Raw genomic sequence first — 23,554 nt, 5'->3', positions numbered from 1 at the left:
ACAGGCAGCAAATCCCTAAAGGCTTGAGACAGTGGCATTTTCCTAACGACCTTGAGCCTAATTCTTCCTTTTATTTTGAGGTGTTGACATTGTTTGATAAACAAGGCTGTGACTTTATGGAAATACTGATCAAGCATTAATCTAGACGGTTGGACTCGCCTGCAGGGTATTTGGATGTCCTGAATAAGTTAACTAGAACTGATGTCGATTTCCTAAGGTATAAATATGAATATAGTAGATTATTTGAAAACCTTGATCAGTATTTGAATAAACTGAGACAAAATAAAGTAAAAAAAAACTTGAAAGGGACAAATGTGATTATGATAAGGGAGTGGCCTACCCCAACCCCCACCTTGACAAATTTGGGGTAATTTGTGTGGTAACAATGACCTAAAAGCTTCTGATACTAATGTCAGTGAGAACATTGGTATAAATACCCATGATGACCATCATGATGTCATATCAGAACAACAACTTAGATGTAGTAAATGCTTAAGAGAGCAAAGAGGTGAACAGCCAGGGCCTACATCTAGTACGACTAATAACCAGTCTAATAACCAGTATTTTTGTACATCTTCGAGGAGACATCAGACCAATATGAGGAGGAAAGGGGCCCATTGGCAGAACCCATGGCCCTGGAGTTTGAACAATCGTCGCTGGAGATGAGTTCCGGCAGCATGAGTGATCATTCTGGACTTGAAGTCAACAGAGAATGTGTATAGGTTGTTACTAATACACAAGGTGACTTTAAAATTTCTAATTATGCTGATGTTGATGTTGAAATTTCTTTAGACAATATTTTGGCTAAAGGTTTAGCTTTTGTTCCATCGAGGAGAGCAGACCTTGCTAGTACTATATTGGACTTAAAACTGTTCACACATAAAATTAACTTAACAATATTGTTTCTGATATTTGTTTTGATGGTCAATTCAGAGTCAGTAATTCATTTAATCCACATCCCCACCCTTTATTCGTTACCTTTGGGTGTATTTGTGAAATGGACATGAGGTCACTATTGTGTAAATGATGTAAATGTGATGACATGTATAATTTAAATAAGGCTGAACAAGATTTCTAAGGGTTATGAAACCCGATAAAGGGGGAGGGCTGGTCTTTATGGATATGGGTGACTATCAGTCTGGGATATTTAAAATATTGAATATGGATACATATGAACCTGTGTCATTGAAGTGAATGGGGCTTATGACAGAATTAAATCCCATATCAATGGCTTGCTGATTGGTTTCCATATTGATATAAATTTGTATAATTATTTGACTATGCCTTCACCATTAATCCCAGTTATTTTGGGATCCCCAAAATCCATAAGGACTTACATGACCCCCCCCTTATGACCAATTGTGGATGGAAGAAATTCCATCACTTATGCTTGTGTGAAATTTGTAGAAAGTAAGATGAAAAGATTTCTTGAACATGAACCTCAAATTTGTAAAGATTCATGGTCCTTCCTTGAAAAAATTTAATGAGCTTGAATTTAAGGCCAAATTTAATTTTCTAACTGTTGATGTCAGGGAGCTATACACAGTCATCTCCCATGAGTTAGGGATTCAGTGGGTAACTGACTTTTTATTAAAGAAAGGTGCAACCACTGATGACATCAGTATAACAGGGGAATTATTAGATTTAAGTTTTGCTAATAACTTGTATTTTGATGGCCAGTATTTCTTACAAAAAAGAGAGGTTGCTATGGGTTCACCATGTGGGCCAGTTTTGCTAACATCGTCATGGTCATGTGGGAACATGAGAGTTTTTATTTACAAATCCCATTATTAGAGAGAAGATATTTTTTTACACTCATTACCTGGATGATATTTTATCATCATAAAGGTAATGCTGATACAGGTTTAGAATTACTTGAGTATTTTAATAATTTTACTGATTTTCTGGAATTTACTTCTGATTATAATTCTGATGTCAGATGACTGCAAACTGGGAGCCATTACTGAATCCCCAAATGATGTGGATACTCTACAAGGGCCTTACAGAAACAGATGCTTGGTGCCAGAGCCATGGGCTCAAGCTCAATGCCAAGAAATGTATTGTTATCCCCTTTGGGAAAAAATATGTATCCATGAATTACCATATCGGTGGCAGTACACTAAACACAGAAAGTGTGATAAGAGACTTAGGGACACAGGTGGACAGTGGTCTCACCTTCGATAACCACATCGCCACAACAGTCAGGAAATCCTTCTATGTGGCACACCTCATCACGAAGGGCTTTCATCCAGAAAAAGGAGGTCATTGTCCCACTGTACTCATCCCTCATTAGACCCATTATAGAATACAACGCCCATTTGGTATGTACCTCTCAAGACATCTGCAACAACTGGAAAGGCCTCAGAAATACCTCACTAAAAGAATCACAGGCCTAAAGCAGATGCCCTACGCTGACCACCTTAAAAACTCCAGCTATACTCTGTCACATATCGTCTACTCAGAGGCGATCTCTGCTTAACATACAAGGCCATGTCAAACCCAGAGCTGTTGGACATGCTACACTTAAAGAAATCCCAATCACTCAGAGCTACACGCTCCAGGGATCTAAACCTTGTCATCACAATAAACAAAACATGCTGGAGGGATAGGTTTCTGACCCAGAGACTCCCCAGACTCTGGAATAGATTGCCCATACATGTCAAGCAGAGTGCCTCTTTGGACCTCTTCAAGAGGAACCTTGACGATTGGATGGGAGAAAGGAAATTCACCCCAGGGATCATGTCAGTCGCCCTGCTAGACAGGGGTCCAGGAAAGTAAATAATGTGGGAAGAAATAGCCAGGGAATTGTTATGGCTAGGCTTGTATAGGCCCTAGGGCTGATAGCCTAGTACCAACCTATGAACCTATGTGATTTCATTTATAGATATTGAATTAAGGAAAGACAAGGTAAATTTTAGATATACCTCAACAATTTTTAGAAAAAGTACATATTCCAATTCTTTTTTGCATTTTTCTAGCTCCCATCCTTTTCATCAAAAACGCTCGGCTGTAAAAGGCCAATTGGTCAGAGTGGCTAGGATGGTCATGTTTTCAATGAGTGTGACAATTCAAGGAATATGTTTCACAAGGGTATCCATCTATTTTAGTGGACCAATTAATTAACGAAGTACAAAGTAAAGGATCTAGTGGGTTCTTTAAACTAGTTTTAAATCATGAGGGCTGGCTGGAAAACCCTGGAAAGCTTGGTGACCATAGAGTTCAAGAGAGTAATTTATCGACAACTGGCTTTAGTCTGAGTTTCATTACCCCTTTTAGTATTGATGTTTACCGTAAGGAAATTTTACATAAAAATTGGAACCTATTGTTGGATGATATTAATTTAAAACAGAAATTGGGTGATCATCCTAGGTTTTTGTTAAGAAAAGTACCAATTTTATAAAATTATTTGATTCTAAAAACTCATTTGATTCTAAGACCTTAATTGATGCTCTGGAATGTATAAGTGCGAAGCTTGCTCTTATTGTAAATATGTTGACACTAGCAATAATTTTATGGTCCGTAATACCAATTATCAGATCAACTCTAAAGGCGTTGTTTATCTGGCTAAATGCTTGTTCTGCAAAAGTTTTTATATAGGTAAAACAGAACACAGATTTAGAGAGCGACTATATGAGCATATTTATAGGCCAGACATATGACCTTCCCAAAACATCATTTTAAATTCAAAATTATTGATTAAGTTTTGTCTGATGGAAGAGGGGGTCCTTGGACTCTTAAACTGGAATGTGGTGAACTTAAGTGGCAAGTTCGATTAAATGCTTATAGCGTTCCTGGGTTGAATATATACTCAGTACAGTGCTTATTAAAATTGAAGGCACTGGTTTAGTGTTTATATGTGATGGTTTTTATGGTTGTATTTCAATTCAATGTGTTTTTCTTTTCTATCATTTTATATGGTTGTCTGGTACTTTTTATGAATGAATTGACGGTTTGTTTATTTGGTTGTAGTTCAATCTTTGAACCACAAGATGGTGCTGTTTCTAAAGATTTGTTTCAGTGATGTAATTTCCTTTTGGGTCATATTTAATGCAGGGTTATTTAAACTGTGTTCTTTACTTTGCTCTTGTTGTCTGAAGTTTGTCTTAATAAATACCGATGAAAGCACTTACATCATTTAAAATTTAGTGTCTGATTCTTGATTTACCCTTCTGCTTCTTCCTAGTATTTGCATTACTAAAGTAAGATAGTTGACAGAATAAAAACAGGTTTTACGTTAACATTCATTTTCTAAAGGTGAAGAAGTTTGAAACTCAATATCATCATCATCATCAATACCTCTCAACTCCCAAGTACAAGAAATGTGGACAAAGCCAACTATAATGGGTGGCCAAAAGGTCAAATATAGGGACATATTTTAAATATTCCCCTTATAAATTTAGAAAGTTGCTAGAATGACAGGGTTTGTGTTAGCATGTACATTCTAAATAGTATGAAGTGTGAAACTCAAATGTCTGCCAGTATTTAGTGACTTCAGTCTTTAATGATTTTCTAGAAAACTACAAATTTTATGAAGAATAGAGCAAAAACAGGCAAAAATCAGGGCATTCTGCAAAAAGCCCGGACAGTTGAGAAGTATGTCCTCCCCATTTTTCGTGTGGGTTCCATGTGTTGCATCAACTGTCAGCATCTCTCTCAATTCGGTACCACTCTCCTATCTTCTTTAACAGTCATGCCTGACTCTCACATAGTCCATCCATCCGGGGCCGGATCCAGCACAAGTGCTGGCTGAGGGGCCTGGCCGTAAATAAATGGTGAAACAAAAAATGCTCCGCTATCTTCCAAAGAATAAAAAATTTCAAAGCACAAGTCTTCCAGCCAGCACACACTTTTCTTTTATGCATCAGCATTGCTGAGTGGGAGAAATGCATAGAAGATTTTGTTTTGTTTTAGCACTCGCACACTCCCTGAATCAAGATAAGTATCAGCATGCATGGGAGTTCAACCTAGAAACACATCTGCACTTCAGCTGGGAGACTTGAATCCATCAGGAGATATTTAGAACTCCCTGCTGAGTTATTGTCTGAAGTGCTCATAATGACGGAGATGGATATTTGTGTGTGTGTGTGGTTCACTTTCTAAAAAAAAAAGCAGTTGAATGCGGCAGACCAGAGACTTTACCTTAAAGACACAAGGTGCAGGGTTTGATTCTCATATGGAGTAATTAGCTAGGGTTAAAATGGCCCAAAATGGAAATTAGCCTACTACTAATCTATGAACCTATGGCCCTATGAATACTATAAAGGAGTTAAGTCTATTAAAATCAGTAGAATTACAGATGAGAAAACCGAAACGGAAAGAAGACAAATGCAAATTACAGGAGCTGAAAAAACTGACAATTTCAACATTAGATAGATGGCTACTCAATAGGTCAAATAAATTTGGACCAGAACCAGTAGATAAGGAGTTTATCATAGCTCAAAATGGGACTGAAATGAAATACATGGAAAAGGAAGGAAAAAAAAGCAAAAGTAGTTAAGGATTTTTGTTTGTGCAGGTGATAAGGTAGTGAAGTGCCTAATGTCGAGATACAAGACAAATTTGAGTTAGTCATAATAAGCAGGGGTTAACTTGTGATAAAGGCAAAAATGACAGAAGTAAAAAAAAAAAAATATGCTGTCAAAGATTATCATTTTATCTAAAGAGTGGGGTTGTAAGTGAGCACGGTATCAATTCAGGATAAAGGCTGATGACTGCATACTGCCGTCCAGGAGGAGAACAGAAAATCCAGGTAAGGCAAATGACTGGGGATTACAATTAGTCAGTAATACCATTAGAGTGCCAATGTTATTGGTCAGAAAATGCATATTTTATCCACCTAGTGTCAGGAGCACTGTCTGGTTAAGTGACATGCTCAAAGTTACACAGTCGGCAAATGGTGCTGGGAAGAATCTTACCCTCTCCTCTTGACTACAGGAGTAGCTCATTTTGAGCTTAGAATGTTAATCCACCACACTAGCTGCCATATATTTCTTATCTTCCTCCTCCTCTGATAAATCCCTGAGGGTAACATTCAGTCAATGTCAGTCATTAGAGTTCCATAGCTACTGTTCAGAAAATATGTATCAAGTTAATTGGAGTTGTCTGGTGCTTAAAGCTCTTAGCTATTAACAAACTGCTTCCTGTCAATAAAAGTAGAGGGTTTGAATTCATCTACCTCCATTTGCCTACTGTGCCTTTGAGCATGTCACTCAGTGTTTCTGGGTCATATCTGAAAAGGGACCCTCTGTAGATGAGTTTACCTGGTTAGCAAATAGATATGAAAAATAGTATTTAGAATGTGTGCATTTGTCCCTTCGTTATTTTGGCTTTGTCCAGAATTCTTGAGCAAAGATGAGTTATTTTTGTTTATTCCTTGCAAAATATGTGACATTGACAAACTGTTCTGGATTGCAGTCAGTAAGTGACAGGCATGCATTTCAAATGTTGTATCCTTTTAGAAAGTGCTTGCTAATGTAAAGAACGTTGTATCCTTTTAGAAAGTGCTTGCTAATGTAAAGAACGTTGTATCCTTTTAGAAAGTGCTTGCTAATGTAAAGAATGTTGTATCCTTTTAGAAAGTGCTTGCTAATGTAAAGAACATTGTATCCTTTTAGAAAGTGCTTGCTAATGTAAAGAACATTGTATCCTTTTAGAAAGTGCTTGCTAATGTAAAGAACGTTGTATCCTTTTAGATAATGTAAAGCTTTTTTATTCTAGCAACTTTCTAAGTATATAAGAGAAACGTTTAAAATCTGTTTCTGATTTGGGGGTCTTTGTCTCTGATTTGAGGTAAGAAGTTGAAGGGGGCGGTTGCAGTAGGTTCCACTGCATGATTTTGACAGCAGTGAGATGAGATACATTTATGACCCATTATTCACAAATGCATTCACTTACTTGTTTTCAAGCAGATATCTGTGGTGTACAGTCATGCAATTGCCTGTAATGATGGCTGTGCATATGTATAAATACTTGGTTCCTGCAACCCACAGTAGTTATGGTGCGAAGGAAGGAAATGATTATGGTAAACGGGAAAATCATCATATGAGCCATGTTCTTTGGATACAATCCTTAGTTTCCTTGTTTTGTTGACAGTATGTTTATTATTTGGTTGTGAATGAACTGGACAGCATGAAGCCTATGGTTTAATGTTAATATTTTAACTGTGAATACATTTTTAGTTAACTTTTTTTACAGTCACATGGGTGTGAAATACGCTGTATTGGTCTACAGCAGTCTGAATGAATAAGGCTATAAGCTGCATTTGTAGTGCAGGGTTTGAGTCCCTCAGCCTTCATTTGTGTATTATGTGACTGACCAAGTCACTTTACCAGGCAGAGCTCCTTGGCTGCTCCTGAAAAGGACACTTGCAACTAGTGGGCTGCCCAAACTCTTAGCAAAAGCATTTCATATTTGTCTTTTGAATTCCTGTGTCCTTCACATAGAAGCTAATTAGTGCTTCTCTGTATGCTGTTTGACTCTGAGTCCCATCCCATCCCATCTTGTAGCCAGATGCATGTCTCAATAAAATGAGAGTTTCAACGGGAGAGTTGTTTGCTGTAACTCATGCTATGCCTGTTTTCAGTGTGAGACTGTGTTTTGTTCAGCAAATGACTATTAATGTTTTTGCCCTAACATTTGAAATAACAGTTTTAAATTAAATCCAAATCTCTGTAATAATAGAAATAAAAAAAGAAAAATAATATGTACACTGGCAGATTTGAACAGTATTTTATGGTCATTATGGACAGACAGCCATGTTCTTCTCGTCTGTCCCATATCTTATTTTCCAGACTGTCTTCTGCTTTCCTGCACATGTGCCTGAACAATCATAATCTGTTCTCTTTGACCTTCTCTGCAACAGGGGCTGTTGCCTGGGCTTCTGCCCTGAGGTCGTCATTTCTTCACCTGTTCCACCGTGTTCATCCTACCACCCATCTCAGGCATTTCATCTCTATCACCTCTAGCTTACTTAGCTGCTCTGCATTCCATGCTCAGGTTTCTGATCATGTAGTAGTACTGCTCATATCACTGTTTTGTGTACCTTACTTTTCAGATTCTTTGGCATTCTTCTGTCACACACTACCCCTGACACTGTGACCGTTAGCTGCAGTGTCAGTGTTTCTAACTTTGACCTCCTCAGTCAGACGTCTCTTCTCAAAAACCCTTCCCAGATACTTGAAGTTGTTAATCTCTTCCAGTATTTCCATTCCATCGTATTTCTCAGCTTCTTCTAATTTTCCCCATTTGCTACCATTACAGCTGTCTTATATGTACTCAGTTTCATTACATGTGCCTTCAGTTTTGCATTCCATTCCCCTATCCTTTGCTGATGTTCTTATTCAGGAGTCTGCCAATAATTCTACATCATCTGCATACAGAGACTTTGTTGATCTGTTCCATCCAACCTGTTTGTTAATGTAGTCCATCACCAGTATGTGGGCTCAGATCTGAGTCCTGATACACATCCACCACTGGGAAACCCTGTATGAGTCTGAACACTTACAACAATCCAATGGTGCAAGTATTATGTAGCCTACACTAATTCTAACGGTGTTTCTCAGACATCAAACTTTTCGTAGGATTGCCCAGTTTAGCTTTCTTGGGAGCTTGTCATATGCTTTCTCCAAGTCTATAAATGCCCAAGGGATATGCCTTTCCCTCCATACTGCTATGAGTACCCCCTGGAGCCATTTTCCCTTAATTCATGCAACATCTTGATCATATCTACTGTGACCTTATCTAAGTTTGCTATTTTCCCTGACTTCATTTTCCTTAACACTATTCTTGTGTCTTTTAGAGTGGGTTACTTTTCATCAAAGGCTGTGTCTGGGGCAGTACAGTTTCTGTGGGGTTTTCTTCATTCAGAAGCTGCCAGAAGTAATCCTTCCATCTAACCTTTGATGTCCTGTGGAGTGATGAGCAGGTTCTTGCTGGCAAAGGACAGTTGACTATCTTCTTTATCTTTATGTCTTTGTTTTGCAGCCCATTAGAGTTTCTGTGTACTATTTATTGAGTCACTTTCCAGAAGATCATCAAGTGCCACTGATGCTTTTTTCTTTACTATTGCAACTAGACTCAGCCTTTTAGACAACCAGTATTCCTTCTTAGCTTGGTCCATCGTTTCTACCTCCCATTTTTCATACACTGCTCCTTTCTTTTGAGGACTTCCTGTAATTCTATATTCCACCACCAGCTTTTTTATGCACTTTATTTCAATAACTGGCTTGGCCACATATCTGCCTCATGCATGCTGCCATTCTTCTTCAACACCACCTATTTCCTCCTCTTCCTGAGGTGCTAGTGCCCTGAGTAATTCTTTGGCCTGTTATGCTTTCTCTTTAGTCAACTTCCAGGTCTTCAACCTAGTCTCTGACCTTGGAGCCTTCTCTGACCACTGCTTTCAGCTGGCTGTGATAACCAGTGGATTATGCTGTGGTCTGGCTGTTTCACTGGGGATTACTTTGCAATCACTGACTTCAATCCTTAGTGATTTGTTAGAAAACCCCACATTTTTTGAGGAGCAGACCAAATATACGAGGTAAAAATCTTGACCTTTTGGAGGTATGATAGTGGGTCTGATTTTATTTTCGTGCTACATTTCCATTCTGTTTCCCATCTGTAGACATGGATGCTCAGGGGATCAAAATGAATACTAGGGGACAAAGCCTGTTAATGCCAGACATTAGAGGTGATGTCCCTGATATCACTGCATCACTAACGTAACTTACTAAGAAGAGTAATGCTTGAAATAAGGACAATGAAATATATACCTAAAATATGAAGCATATAAGGAAAAATACCTTGGACAAATGACAAAGCAGATGGTACTCCATGAGAAAGCATTGGTATATAATTCCCCACCAAATGGTTATGTAGTCCCACTGGAAAATATGAAAAATATAACTGTTATATCAGAACTTTTTGCATGCCATATTCAATATGTCCTGTAACACCATACTAGCTCTGGGAGGTCTGCCTGTAATACGTAGCTTTGAATATTTAAACACTTGCATAATCTAAGCCATATTTACTGATGATATAAGATTTATGTAGTGAACTTTTATGTATATTTTGAAGATATGAGGATGATACAGCAGTTAACATTCTGCATACTGACAGGCTGGGCAACAGCCAGTGAGTTTTAGATTTTAGTGCCACTTCTTAAAGTTTGGCTTAAGGAAAACGATACTGAAGAACAAATTAAATGTTTTCCTTTTTTTTCCATTATTTTGCAGGCTACAATTTCTGGCAGAGATCAGTTAACACAATGCTAGACAGGCTAGTTGCCAAGATATTGAGACAGAAATCTTACTCTGCGCAAAGTGCTGTCCTCACAGTGAAACGATTACTGCATGGTAAGTAATGTTCTATGATGATCTTGCTACATAATTTTTGTATTCTGCTGCTGTTTACACACATGCACGTGTTGACAACCAACACATAATATATATTGCCATCTACTCAGAGTGCAGTTGCACACAAAGTATGACTATTGTAATTTATGGTCCTTAAATAGGACCAGGAACATTTCTGAATGTTTTACCTTAAATTTAAATTCCCTAAAATGTCAGCATTTCATCAAATTGTATTTTTAGGGAATCCTGCCAGGTTATCATAAATGAAACCTATTCCTATAGGATTTATTGAGGCTTTACCTCTAAATAAACAGTAAAAACATTTTAGGGGTTGTACCATCTAACCTGCAAGATGTGTATGTTTTACTCCATTCCTCTTACTTGTATAAATTACCCCAATGGTTGGGGAATCTGGTAAAGTCTCCTTTCTGATGGCCTCGATTTATATCTGTCTGTACTACTCCAGTTTTTGTGCTTAAATCTTAAGCTGCTCTAAAATATGAAGCGTGGTACCAGACAGAGAGATTAACATCTTTGAGAAGTGCAACACCTGAGTGAATGGTTTCAAACTGACTTCCAGGAAGCTGTCTGAAATATGTTCTAAAGCGTAAAGTATTTTCTGAATAATAGACACATTGTTTAACTGGTAGGCATATCTTCCTAAAAAGGAAAATCCAGAAAATAGATTACCTTGTAAATATATTGCATAAATTCATATTTCTGTCCCACAGCTGTCTTTCACATATCCAGTAGTGTAGCTAGATTGGGATGAGAGAGGCAACTGCCCTGGATGCAAAGTGTTGGTGGGCATAGTCCGCTGATTCCAAGATATAATGCAATACAGGTGGTATTGCATTTGCGGTCAAACCTGAGTGCTGTAGCACTCCGTGTGTGGTCTAAATTGTAACTTGCAACAATATAGCTACACTTTAAAAGTTAGAAAAAAAATCTGTTTTTTTCTGTTTGGATAGTCGCTTTGTTTACATTTTAATGTACCTTACAAGTTTTTCTTATTTTAAACACTTTTATTAAAGATTACTTAAGACATAGCCCTACATAGAAAAGAAAACAAACCATATTAACATTCTGTACCATTTATGCACATTATTCATTACAAGTTTTCTTTCTTTATAACTGTCTCTCTGTCCAGTGTTACCTAAATCATTCTTTTTCTGCCTTCTCTTAAACCTCACTTCTCCTCTGGAACATTATTCTGTGTGTACTGTTCCCACAAATTCCATTTATTTATATGTAATTTGCTTTGCCTCTTTCCAAAAGGTCTCTCTTCCAGTTCTTTTATCTCTTTTATAACATTAAATACTTCAAATACACTTGATTTAGATTGTAATCCCCATTTTCTAGTGTTTGTTTTTTGGTCAGCAACAGAAATAAACTTAATAAGGCCTTACTTTATCTAGGCAATTCAGATCCTATATCCCAGCTCAAAAGAATCATTTCCTTAGTTACAGCCACTTGCTCCCCCAGTATTCCAGTTTTCTGTTACTGATCATGAGGGTGTGTGCATAAAGTGTCGTCAAATCATGATGTCAACCAACAGAATGAAAAGGTTATTTCATAGCTTGTTTAAAAACACAAGGAGTTTGTTAAAAGATTAAGCTGGTTAATTGAGTTACCTTACATAAGAGCGTTGATGGCAACTGCTAAGTCTTCAAGAACCACCATTTGCTGGCATATCTACAGACACTTTTCCCATGATGTACTTCAGCAGCATACCAGCTAGTGATCTCTGAGTTCATGAAAAATGTCTGCCATGGTTCACTGATAGTTATTTAGGTTACATATCCAACGACATTCTGGAGTCCTAGATCCTGCTATAAACTTGCATGTGGGAAAGCCAACATACACCAGCATTCTTATCTCTTTCCTTTATTCGTTTTACATGTATATGTAAATGTAAAGAAATATAGGGAGAAGCATAAATATATCTACAAACTTTGCACATACCACAAATGTACATGCATGACCGTGAAGATGTTGGAAAAGGAAGTCTGGTGTTTGTATTGGATATGTCAGTAGGTAGTGGAAGCATTCGAGACATTATTAGTTCCAATTGGAAAATAATAGAGGGGAATGCTGTGTTGTTTAAAGTGGTTGATGAACTACCTAAGTTTGTATACAAGTATAACAGCATTAAAAGCATATTAGAGAAGGACAACACTAATATTAAACCTCCTTTTACTAACAAACAGTCAGGCATGTACATTTGTGGTATGTGCAAAATTTTTAGATATATTTATGTTTCTCCCTATATTTCTTTACAACATTTAGAGCAAATTATAAAAATTAAAGGTAGATATACATGTAAAATGAAGGGTGTGGTTTATACTGAGATGTGTTCCAGGTGCCCCTCTTTTTATGTGGGAACAACCACACGCAAACCGGAAGAAAGAATTAAAAAACAATTATATTCGGTTAAAACAAGGGATTTAAAGAATGCATTATTCAAATATTTAAAGACTTGTGAAAAGTGGAAATGTATTTATTTGCAGTTGTACAACAAGTTCCTGAAGATATGAGAAAGGGGGATTATAGAAATAGAATAGAGAGCTTTGAGACCCAGTGGCAGATCCAGTTAAATGCTGATCAGTACCCTGGGTTGAATGAAAGTATTAATATCGAGTGTGTTTTGAAAAATAAAAGATGAAAGATTAAAACCTTGTACATAGCATGATTTTGGAATTTGTTTGTTTGTGTCTTAATGATTGGCAGTAGAGTTTTACGTGCTGGCTTGCCAGGCCTAACGCACAATCTTCAATGAAGGAACACCCATTCATGCATGATTTTGGAATTATTGATGCAAATATGAACAGGCTACATTTGACACCTAGAGGCGTCAGTAGGAGTTAACAGCAGATACACCTGGCGGCGTCACTCGGATTTCTTCTTAAAGCTTACACAATAGCAAACTCAACTGCATTAATATTTGACCTCTGTCTAGTGCACGTAAATAGATATTAATTGTTGTTTTTATGATATTAATTTATATCAATATAATTTTCACATTTTTCTAAATATCTCAACAACCAAGTAACAGACAGAACTCCTTAGCCTCAGATGAAAGCTCTCAGCAAGATGAATAAAATGCTGCTGACAGAATGTGTTTAACTTGAGTGGTTGCTGAGATATTGTGAGTTGTTTACAAAATATTACAAATGTAATAGTTACTGTGTTTACTGTGGGTTATAAAATTCAGTTTAAGCCCTAGAACATAAAGAATACTACCACTATAAAAATAGTTTGTGCTGAAGACTTTGCCATTTATACTACTTTAATAATCTTTATGGTTCCAGAGATATGAACATTTGTTTGAAATATAAGGGCATAATTTGATGTGAAAAGGCTTAGGCTCCGCCCATTGGAAGTTACAGTGCAAACTTTCTGAGCTCCTTTGGAGTGAATGAGTTAAAATTAATGATAAGATTTGTTGTTTCATTACATAATATAGGCTGGAACAAAACTTTCCTTTTCTTACTAACTTCTTCAGCTATTTTACACAAATAATCATGGTCATACCCCCTATCTTTGAACATGGAAATAATGTTCAGGTCTATATCATATGAGCGAATCGCTCAAATTGCGAACATTCATAATATCGAATGTACCTGACCTCGAAGTGCTTTTTCTGAGATTGCGATACAGTGAAGAATGGGATATTTGCCCTTTCCTCTCTCTAGTTTGATCCCGGAGTTGGAATATATATTTAGTGAGGGGTGTGGGGGGCGTGGTTCCCCACAATAGGAAGTTTGAGGTCTGATATGTTCAAACTTGAACGCCAGTTCTCTGGTGGTCATCCTAGAGGTTCTTATAAACTGACCTCTAGGAATATTCTTTTTCATAAATCGTGGATGCCCACTCTTTAAAGTGTAACATATTTTTTCCATAAATTTTAGAAAGTATCTTCTTCTCATTTAAATTCCATTCCAACTGAATGTCCAAGAAATGGATACTAGTCTCAACTTCACCCATCATAAACTTAAAAAAATCGGAAAGATTGTTTAATTCTGTCATAAAATCAATAACCTCATCATAGTTAAGATCCATAATGGAGAAAAGGTCATCAGTAAATCTTTTATAAAATAAAATATTTTTATAATATTTACTAGCAGTCAATTCATTCAGTTCCCACCAAGCAACCACAAGATTGGCAAAAGCAGGGGCTGCACTAGCCCCCATTGCTACCCTCTTAATTTGTCTAATATGGTTGATCAAACAGAAAAAAGTTATTTTTCAAATAACTTCCATTAAACAACAAAATACAAAAATGTCATCCTTTGTATTTAAATCGATTTACACCTTTTCATTCTCAAATAATCCAACTCTTTGATATGTGGAATGCAAGTATATTAAGAACACACATCAACAATCAATATTTTGATATTAGAATGCTCATAATTATATCCTTTTATGAAATTCTTTATCAACTCTTATAAAAAATACCATGAGTCATGTAGATAAGTAATTTTTGCACTAAAGGATTAAATAAGGTGTCCAAATACAAAGCAATACCTTCACACTTATTATTTGAAGCAGACACAATCGGTCTAAATGGGGGCCTTATTTCTTCTTATGTAACTTAGGTATACCAAATAATATTCCAATTCTAGGATTCTCGATTAGTAAAAATTCATAAATAGCATGCAAAATATAATTGTTCATTAATAATTCATAAAGTGTGTATTCAATATTTTTATACATTTTTTTCAATAATATTTAAAGTGGTAGGCACATATTCGTCTCTATTACTTAACATATCTTTCATTGGGATAAATATGGTTCATTGTCTATAATATTTAACCTGCCGCTTATCTGCTTTCATAAATCTTAAGTTAGTATGCTCACATAATCCCAACAAAGCTTTTCTTTCTTGTTTTATTTAAATTATAAAATACATCAGTTGCTTTATTCTCCAAAATCTTTCTAAACTCATTCTCACAACATCTTTCAAAAACTCTTAACACATTGTTTAAAGAGGGATTAAAAGTAGAAGATTTAAGAATTTGTTTAGACATATTTATTCTGTTCAACAAGTAGCTTAAATTCAGCTTGCATGTAAAAAGCTTAAGTTTTACAATACTTTTGATTAAATTCACTCTATGACTAGGTACAAAGTTTAGCCCAAATTTAAAAATATCTATCTGTGTACTATTTAATTCAACACTAGACAAATTAACAATTTTAACTTCTGTACTCAAAGGCACAGCATGATTTAAAAAGTCTGTTGTACTCCACGTCTTCTCATATTCCGACTTGTGGAATGACTCCTCCCCTGATTGTTTTGGTAGTTTTTTTGAATTTTTCTTTTGAATTGTTTGATTTTGGAGAATATAGAGGCAATTCAACCATGCTGTTTGCAAGATTCACGATCTTGTTCTCGTCTCCAGTCGCTGATGGTCTGATGTCATCTACTCTTAAAGCCTCTGTATGATCAATGGGCATATTAGAATTTAAAGTCACAGAAACAATAGATGTTGGTAATTCAAAGTTATTTTTAGCCTTAAAATGTGTCTCAAAAGACATAGAATAAAAAGTATTATTAAGATATGCTAATTTGTCCCTCTGTAACTTTTTAAATTTATGAGCTACTACACTCTTAAACTTTTCATCCGCAAAAATAACTTCCTCATATTCACTTCTCTAATTAGAAGACCGAGATAACATATCATTAATGACAGAATCTTTCTCTATCTTGGTTTTGATGTTAGACTCCGAATCAACATCTTTAACAATTTCAGTCCTGTCATATTGAAAATAAGTTCACCATACAAACCATCCTCCGGCGATGCACCATTAGGGCATTTAAACAATCTTAGTCCTTTGGGCACAATATTTTCCACTATACACTTCTCAACATATTTATTTAATACAACTAAGGCACAATATTTATTCAGATATTTCTCAATTTCAAATAGCTGCCCCCTAAAATCCTTAATGTTACCCCCGCCAACCATTGTATCATAATACTCGGTCAATGGTTCATAGTTGTAGTTAAGCAAGGAGCCACATTGAAAATTTCTGCCCAACAGATTTCTGCCCCAGTTCCACTGACTGATGAACACTTAGCCTCAATAAAATCTTCATCTTCTGAACTGATGGATTCACTCATTCCAGTCATACCTTTCTGATAATAGGATCCTTTATGTAGAAAGGTTAAGAACTCTAAAATTCTATTCATCCCATTGAGTGTAGAAATAAGTATTTTTAACATGTTGCCTTGCGTCTCAGAAATAGAATGTAAAGTCAAGGCCAATAACTTTTCTCCACCTGAAGCCATCATACACCCAAGGCAATTAAACCAAAAAAACACAACTAGGATGAACGATGAGTGCCTATTCACAAAAATAAAACACTAACAACCAGGCAGGAAGAAAAAATCATTATAATAACCACACAATGAACTTAGCATAAAAAACTTTTAATCGTACACTTTCATCCACAAGGACTTCTTCAGAATACATATAAAATACAACCCTATACATTACATTTAGTACAGTCAAGCATGTACACTTGTGATATGTGCAATATTTGTAGATATATTTAGGTTTCTCCCTAAATTTCTTTACAACATTTAGAACAAATTATAAAAAGTAAAGGTAAATAATACATGTAAAGCGAAGGGTGTGGTTCATAGACCCTGATATCTTGCAGGATAATTCCCCCTTGTAATCTGTGTAAACACTGATCTCTTAAAGTGTATGTTTCCTTCAAATTTCCTTACTGTCTAGACAGTTTTTTCTAACTACTAGAGCATCTAGTTTTTGGAGTGGTGGTCATCAGGTTCCTTGTGTTATTGACTTGTCCAATATTTAAATTTCTCTCACTTCCCCCTTAGTAGATCAGTAGCCATGGATATGCATTTCTTGACTCTCTATGGCCATTCTCGTTGACATGGGTATTTTGAGGCATTGTGCCAATTGCTCATGTGCGCTGACAGCCCACTTATGCTCAAACAGGTAAACTATGTGAGGTGTAAATATACTTTAACGCCAGAGGCAAAACTCCTGTCATAAAACCAAAACTAATCCGATAGAGGTTGTTAGTGACACTTGCAGTGCGCCTACTGCACAGGGTATAGACCCTACACATAAAACTACTTATGCTGAGATACATACAGTTAACTGTCCTGCACACCACAATCAAAAAAGGGGTCTTCAGCCATCATGTAAACACTCTGCTAAAACACCACCCACAGCTACACATAATAACACTATATCCAATGCCTTTACTGCTAAGACCTTAAGGCAAACCAGTGCACAGCCAAATTTCCTGGTCATTGGTAATTCTGTACTGAGGCACACCAATGATCCCCTTACCAGATTGAGTAAGGAGAGTCATAGTTAGCTGCTTTTCCAGGGGCTAGGATCTGTAAAGTCACAGAAGCACTCAGGTCATTGAATCACAGGTACCAGCATGACTCTGTCACAGTCCATACGGGAGTTAATGACCTGAGAGATACCTCCCTTGACTATATGAAGTCAGACATGTTCAAGCTTGCTGACTGTGTCTCAGGCAGGTATGAGTCTAGTACGGAGCAGCATACTAACTTCAAAGATGATGCCACGTTACCAACAGAAAATGATTGATTTTAACAATTGACTTAGCTTCTGGTATCATTCCAAGAGGTTACAATATTTGATGGCCTGGCAGGACATAGTTGACAGACTGCTTTGCCAGGGATGGTTGCACTTATCCCCCCTCTGCTTTCTGATATTGTCACAGACTTTTCCACTCCTATAGTGCATTTTTTAAGCAATGTGAAACTAATAAACCTCTTGACTTAAATTAACCTATGAAGGGATATGTGAATGTGCTGCTACTCATTTCTAGAAGTCTTAACAAGAAACTCCACTGCCTGCAAGCCTTCTCCCTGGAGAGTATAGACATCTGTGTAGTAATGAAGACATGCTTTAAAGTCATGGAGAGTATCCCGGCAGTGCAAGGTTATAATGCCTTTCACACCTTTAGACCAGTTACTGCACAGGAGGGAACTAAAGGTGGAGGTAATGAGGTACAAGTGTAGGCATGATGAAGTTCAAAGAGGAGTGTCAGTCTATATTAAAAACAACCTCACATCCAGACTAGTTAAAGTTTATCACCTACTAGAACCCGTACATGACTCACCATAAACAGGGTCTGGTATCATATCCTTATAACCTGTAGGTCTTCCTCCATGTCCCAGAAAACCCTTACTACCTATCTCAATGTACTAGAATCCCTCACCATTTAAACCAATATGATCTTCATGGGGAATCTTGACTACCCCTCTATAGATTGGAATCCTACACAATTTCTAATGCACAAACATCCAACATCCTGGAACAGTTAGTCCATTTTCCTACTAGGGGTACAAACATCCTTGAAGTTGTACACATGAACATGGGGGAGTGATGTTCCTCACACAATATAAAGTCCTCACTCATCAGATCTGACCATAAGGCAGTATTGCTTGAAATAAAAATGAAATCCAGGGACTCGGTGAAAGCAAAATTCTTTAGAAGCTATTCCAAGGCTAATCTTTCTCTATTATTTATTTATTTATTTTACATTTGTTTACCGGGATAGTCCGACTGGATACATGTCCATTTTCAGCGGAGGCCTGGGGAGAAAAGCTCCAAATAGACAAACTTACATAGATTACACAAGAAGTTAGACAACATTAGAAAATATAAAACAAAGTGATTATGTTCAATGGTTTCAACAGTAAAAACCAAGCGTCCACCAGAGCTGATAAAATAAAAGTTTTTAATGCAAAGGATAAGCGCTTTCACACATAGTGCTTCTTCAGATCCATAAAAAATCATCACAAGTGTACTCCTATACTAAAAAACAATCAATCAACCAACCATGGAACAGCAACAATTACTGGTGTATACTCTTCTTTAGAAGTGACAGTTTATCTGCCTGCAATTTAACAATCTAATTGGCTTCTGCATTCTCCAGTCTATTATAGTAATCACCCTTTCTCTTATTCATAGATAACAACTCTAAAACACTAAATAAAAAGGAATGTCTTGGTGCAGAAGATATATGTTTTGCTAAGGCATTAATAGTGTTTAGACGCCTGATGTCACCTACGTGCTGCAGGAGACATTCTTTCAACATTCTCACTGTTTTACCTATATAAAAAGATGTGCATGACTTGCACCTAGCCAAATAAATCAATCCCTTAGAAGTGCAATCAGTATAGAAACAAGGCTTAAATGTAAAATTAATGGCAGGATGTTGAAACTCCTGTATAGAAGATATAAAGTTACAGGCTTTACAATGTCTACAAGGATAGGTGCCTAGACGTACAGAAAGAGGTACTGGTAACTGGGTAGATTTATAATATAACTGTCACTTAAGGGAGATATTATTATTAAATATATAGTTAGGTTTTTCACCCACAATCCCTTTAATTTTGTCATCTAAAAACAGAACAGGCAAATATTTCTTGACAACATCCGATACTTGTTGCATGTTGTTACCATAGGTTAATGCAAGTCTAACACTGGTATAAGCAGTATCTAACACATTAGCCTTACTAGGAACATAAGATCGATTAAAATAAGGTTGGCCTTTGTCAGAATGCATACCAATGACCATGTTATAGCTATCTTCAAGTGTTTTAGAACTGTATCCACTAGCAGAAAGATCTCCCTTAAAACAAAGCATAGCTTCATGGCATTGCTTAACATCTGTATGCAATCTAGACATACGCAAATACTGGCCTTTAGCAATGTTTTTAAAAATGTGTCTAGGATGCATACTGTTGAAATGTAACAAAGCATTCTTCCTGCAAACATTTCTAAAAAGTGAGGTAGACAAAACCCCATCAATCAAAGTGACTTTAGTATCAAGAAGTTCAATACTATTCCATGAATAATTCAATGCAAATCTAAAATAACAACTTGTAGATTCCAAGCCGTGTACAAACCTTAATAAATCAAGATTCTGCACCCTGCCACAAAATAAAAACATCATCAACAAAATGTTTATAATATAAAAGATGTGCAGAAAATTCCTGTTGCGATAGCACTGCCATGTGCTCCCAGTCAGCCAATACAAGATTGGCATAACTTTTAGCGCATGGAGTGCCCATCACAACACCAACCCACTGTTTGTAATCTACATCATTAAATAAAAAAAAATTATTATAAAGCAGCAACTCCATTAAAGTACCAATACATTCTATTAATTCTGGGGAATAATCAACATTTTCCATCAAGTAATTTTTTAGGGAAGCAACACCAAAATCATATAGTATAACTGTAAACAATGTCTATATATGTCCATACTAACAAGAATGGCTTCATTACTAAAAGACCCATGCATTCTGGCAAATGCACCTAATGTGCTATGGAAATGCTCAGTATCCCTAAGAACAGCCTCATCTGTATCTAATGGTCTCTTAAGTTGTTGCTCTATAAATATAGAAATTAATTCTGTGGCCCAACTCCTGCCCGAAATAATCTTGAGGGAGGCCATGTGTGACTGGTATCAAGGGATCGGAGACCATCATAGAATCATATAGCCCTTATCAAGCACTTGTTCCATTAGAAGCTCACATAAAGTGCTCCGATTGCCACCACTGATCTTGTGCAAATCACGCTCATTAATAACTTCATAGGTAGAAACATCATTCAACATAGCATACATACTAGCATTATAAAAATTTGTATCAAGGACCGCTATGGATCCACCTTTATCGGCAGGTCTTATAGTCAATTCAGCATTACATTAAACTCACAAAGTGCTTCAAATTCATCTGATGTTAAATTATGAAAATTACTCTTCCTTAAGTCAGTACCTTGTAATTCTTTTTCCACAGTCTTAAAGAAAGTTTCAAGTACAGGTGTTAACTGTGGAACAAAAGTACTGGTGCACTTAAACATAGCTGGCGTGCTAGTGTGTTCACCAAAAGCTAACTTCAATGCTACATTTCGTAAAAACAATTTAATGTCAAATAATGCACACTCAAGTGGAACCACGAGGGCTGAACAGGCACAACATCTTTCTACATCTACTGCTACGGTTGTTACAGAGCCCCTAATGACTGCTGATGTTATGGATGTCAGTTCTACCGGGGCTCGTGATACTAATACAACTACTGTGAATAATTCTCTGCCTCAACCTTGGGCTGGGGCAAGACCCAAAGATAGTCAAGCAGCATCTTTGGAAAATGTTTTTTTTTTTTTAATTTTCTGGCCCCTTTCCGAGCAACGCAAGGTACCAGCAGAGGGCAGGGCTTCAGTGTGGGATGGAAGAAGCACAAACCGTCCCTAGAGAACGACACAACTCCAGAGGAGAGGAACAGAAAGAAAATACATTGTTAGTCATTGATTTATCTTCACATGTCTTGACTCCAGAGCAACTAAGTCTTCTAGATAGAGGACTTAATTTTGTGCCTTCACAAGCGGTTCCACTTGAGTGTATTATTTGACATTAAATTGTTTTTTGAAATGTAGCATTGAAGTTAGCTTTTGGTGAACACACTAGCATGCCAGCTATGTTTAAGCACACCAGTACTTTTGTTCCACAGTTAACACCTGTGCTTGAAACTTTCTTTAAGACTGTGGAAAAGGAATCATGAGGTACTGACTTAAGGAAGAGTCATTTTCATAATTTAACATCAGGTGAATTTGAAGCACTTCGTGAACTTAAAAGTAATGCTGGATTGACTAGAAGACCTGCCGATAAAGGTGGATCCATAGCGGTCCTTGATACAAGTTTTTATAATGCTAGTATGTATGCCATGTTGAATGATGTTTCTACCTATGAAGTTATTCATGAGCGTGATTTGCACAAGATCATTGGTGGCATTCAGAGCACTTTATGAGCTTCTAATGGAACAAGTGCTTGATAAGGGCTATATGATTTTATGATGGTCTTGGATCCCTTGATACCAGTCACACATGGCCTCCCTAAGGTGCATAAGTCACTGGTTGACCCACCCCTTCATCCTATTGTTTCGGGCAGGAGTTGGGCCACATAATTCATTTCTATATTTATAGAACCACAATGTAAGAGACCATTAGATACAGACGTGGCTGTTCTTAGGGATACTGAGCATTTCCTTAGCATATTAGGTGCATTTGCCAGAATGCATGGGTCTTTTAGTAATGAAACCATTTTTGTTAGTATAGACATACAGACATTGTTTTACAGTTATACCACATGATTCTGGTGTTGCTTCTCTAAAAAAATGACTTGATGAAAAATGTTGATTATTCCCCAGGATTAATAGAATGTATTGGTACTTCAATGGAGTTGATGCTTTATAATAATGTTTTTTTATTTAATGATGTAGTTTACAGACAGAGGGTTGGTGTTGCGATGGGCATTCAATGCGCTAACAGTTATGCCAATCTTGTATTGGCTGATTGGGAGCACAAGGCAGTGCTACCGTGGCAGGAATTTTCTGCACATCTTTTATATTATAAACGTTTTGTTGATGTTTTTATTTTGTGGCAGGGTGCAGAATCTGATTTATTGAGATTTGTACACTACTTGGAATCTACAAGTTGTTTTAGATTTGCATTGAATTATTCATGGAACAGTATTGAATTTCTTGATACTAAAGAATCTTTGATGTGGTTTTGTCTACCTCACTTTTTAAAAAAGTTTGCAGAAAGAATGCTTTGTTACATTTCAGCATTATGCATCCTAGACACATTTTTAAAAACATTGCTAAAGGCCAGTATTTGCATGTGTCTAGATTGCATGCAGATAATAAACAATGCCATGAAGCTATGCTTTGTCTTAAGGGAGATCTTTCTACTAAAGGATACAGTTCTGAAACACTTGAAGATCATTATAACATGGTCATTGGTATGCATTCTGACAAAGAAAAACCTTATTTTAATCGAGCTTATGTTCCTAGCAAGGCTAATGTGTTTAGATACTGCTTATACCAGTGTTAGACTTGCATTAACCTATGGTAACAGCATTCAACAAGTATGTGATGTTGTCAAGAAATATTGACCTGTTCTGTTGTCAGATGACAAAATTTAAGGGATTGAGGGTGAAAAACCTAACTATACATTTAAGAATAATATCTCCCTTAAGCGATAGTTATGTTATAAATCTACCCAGTTAACAGTACCTCTTTCTGGATGTCTAGGTACCTATCCTTGTAGACATTGTAAAGCCTGTAACTTCATATCTTCTATACAGGAGTTTCAACATCCTGCCATTAATTT

At 36.6% G+C, this 23,554-nt stretch overlaps 1 protein-coding gene across 1 annotated transcript in view; it reads left to right on the top strand.

Moving 5' to 3' along the window:
- Positions 1-10,235: 10,235 nt before the first annotated feature.
- The window catches only part of LOC122815724 (pseudouridine-metabolizing bifunctional protein C1861.05-like), an 871,888-nt gene continuing 858,569 nt past the window's right edge, over positions 10,236-23,554 (top strand). Inside the window, exon 1 of the mRNA XM_044088476.1 lies at positions 10,236-10,355. Coding sequence (XP_043944411.1) covers positions 10,268-10,355 — 88 coding nt within the window. The 5' untranslated portion in view covers positions 10,236-10,267. The remainder of the gene's footprint in view (positions 10,356-23,554) is intronic.

The sequence above is a fragment of the Protopterus annectens genome, chromosome 11.part0 (assembly GCF_019279795.1).
Source record: "Protopterus annectens isolate FY-2018-M chromosome 11.part0, PAN1.0, whole genome shotgun sequence".
NCBI lineage: Eukaryota > Metazoa > Chordata > Ceratodontiformes > Protopteridae > Protopterus > Protopterus annectens.
Note: the sequence above shows the minus strand (reverse complement) of the source record. Positions and strands in the feature narration are given on the sequence as shown.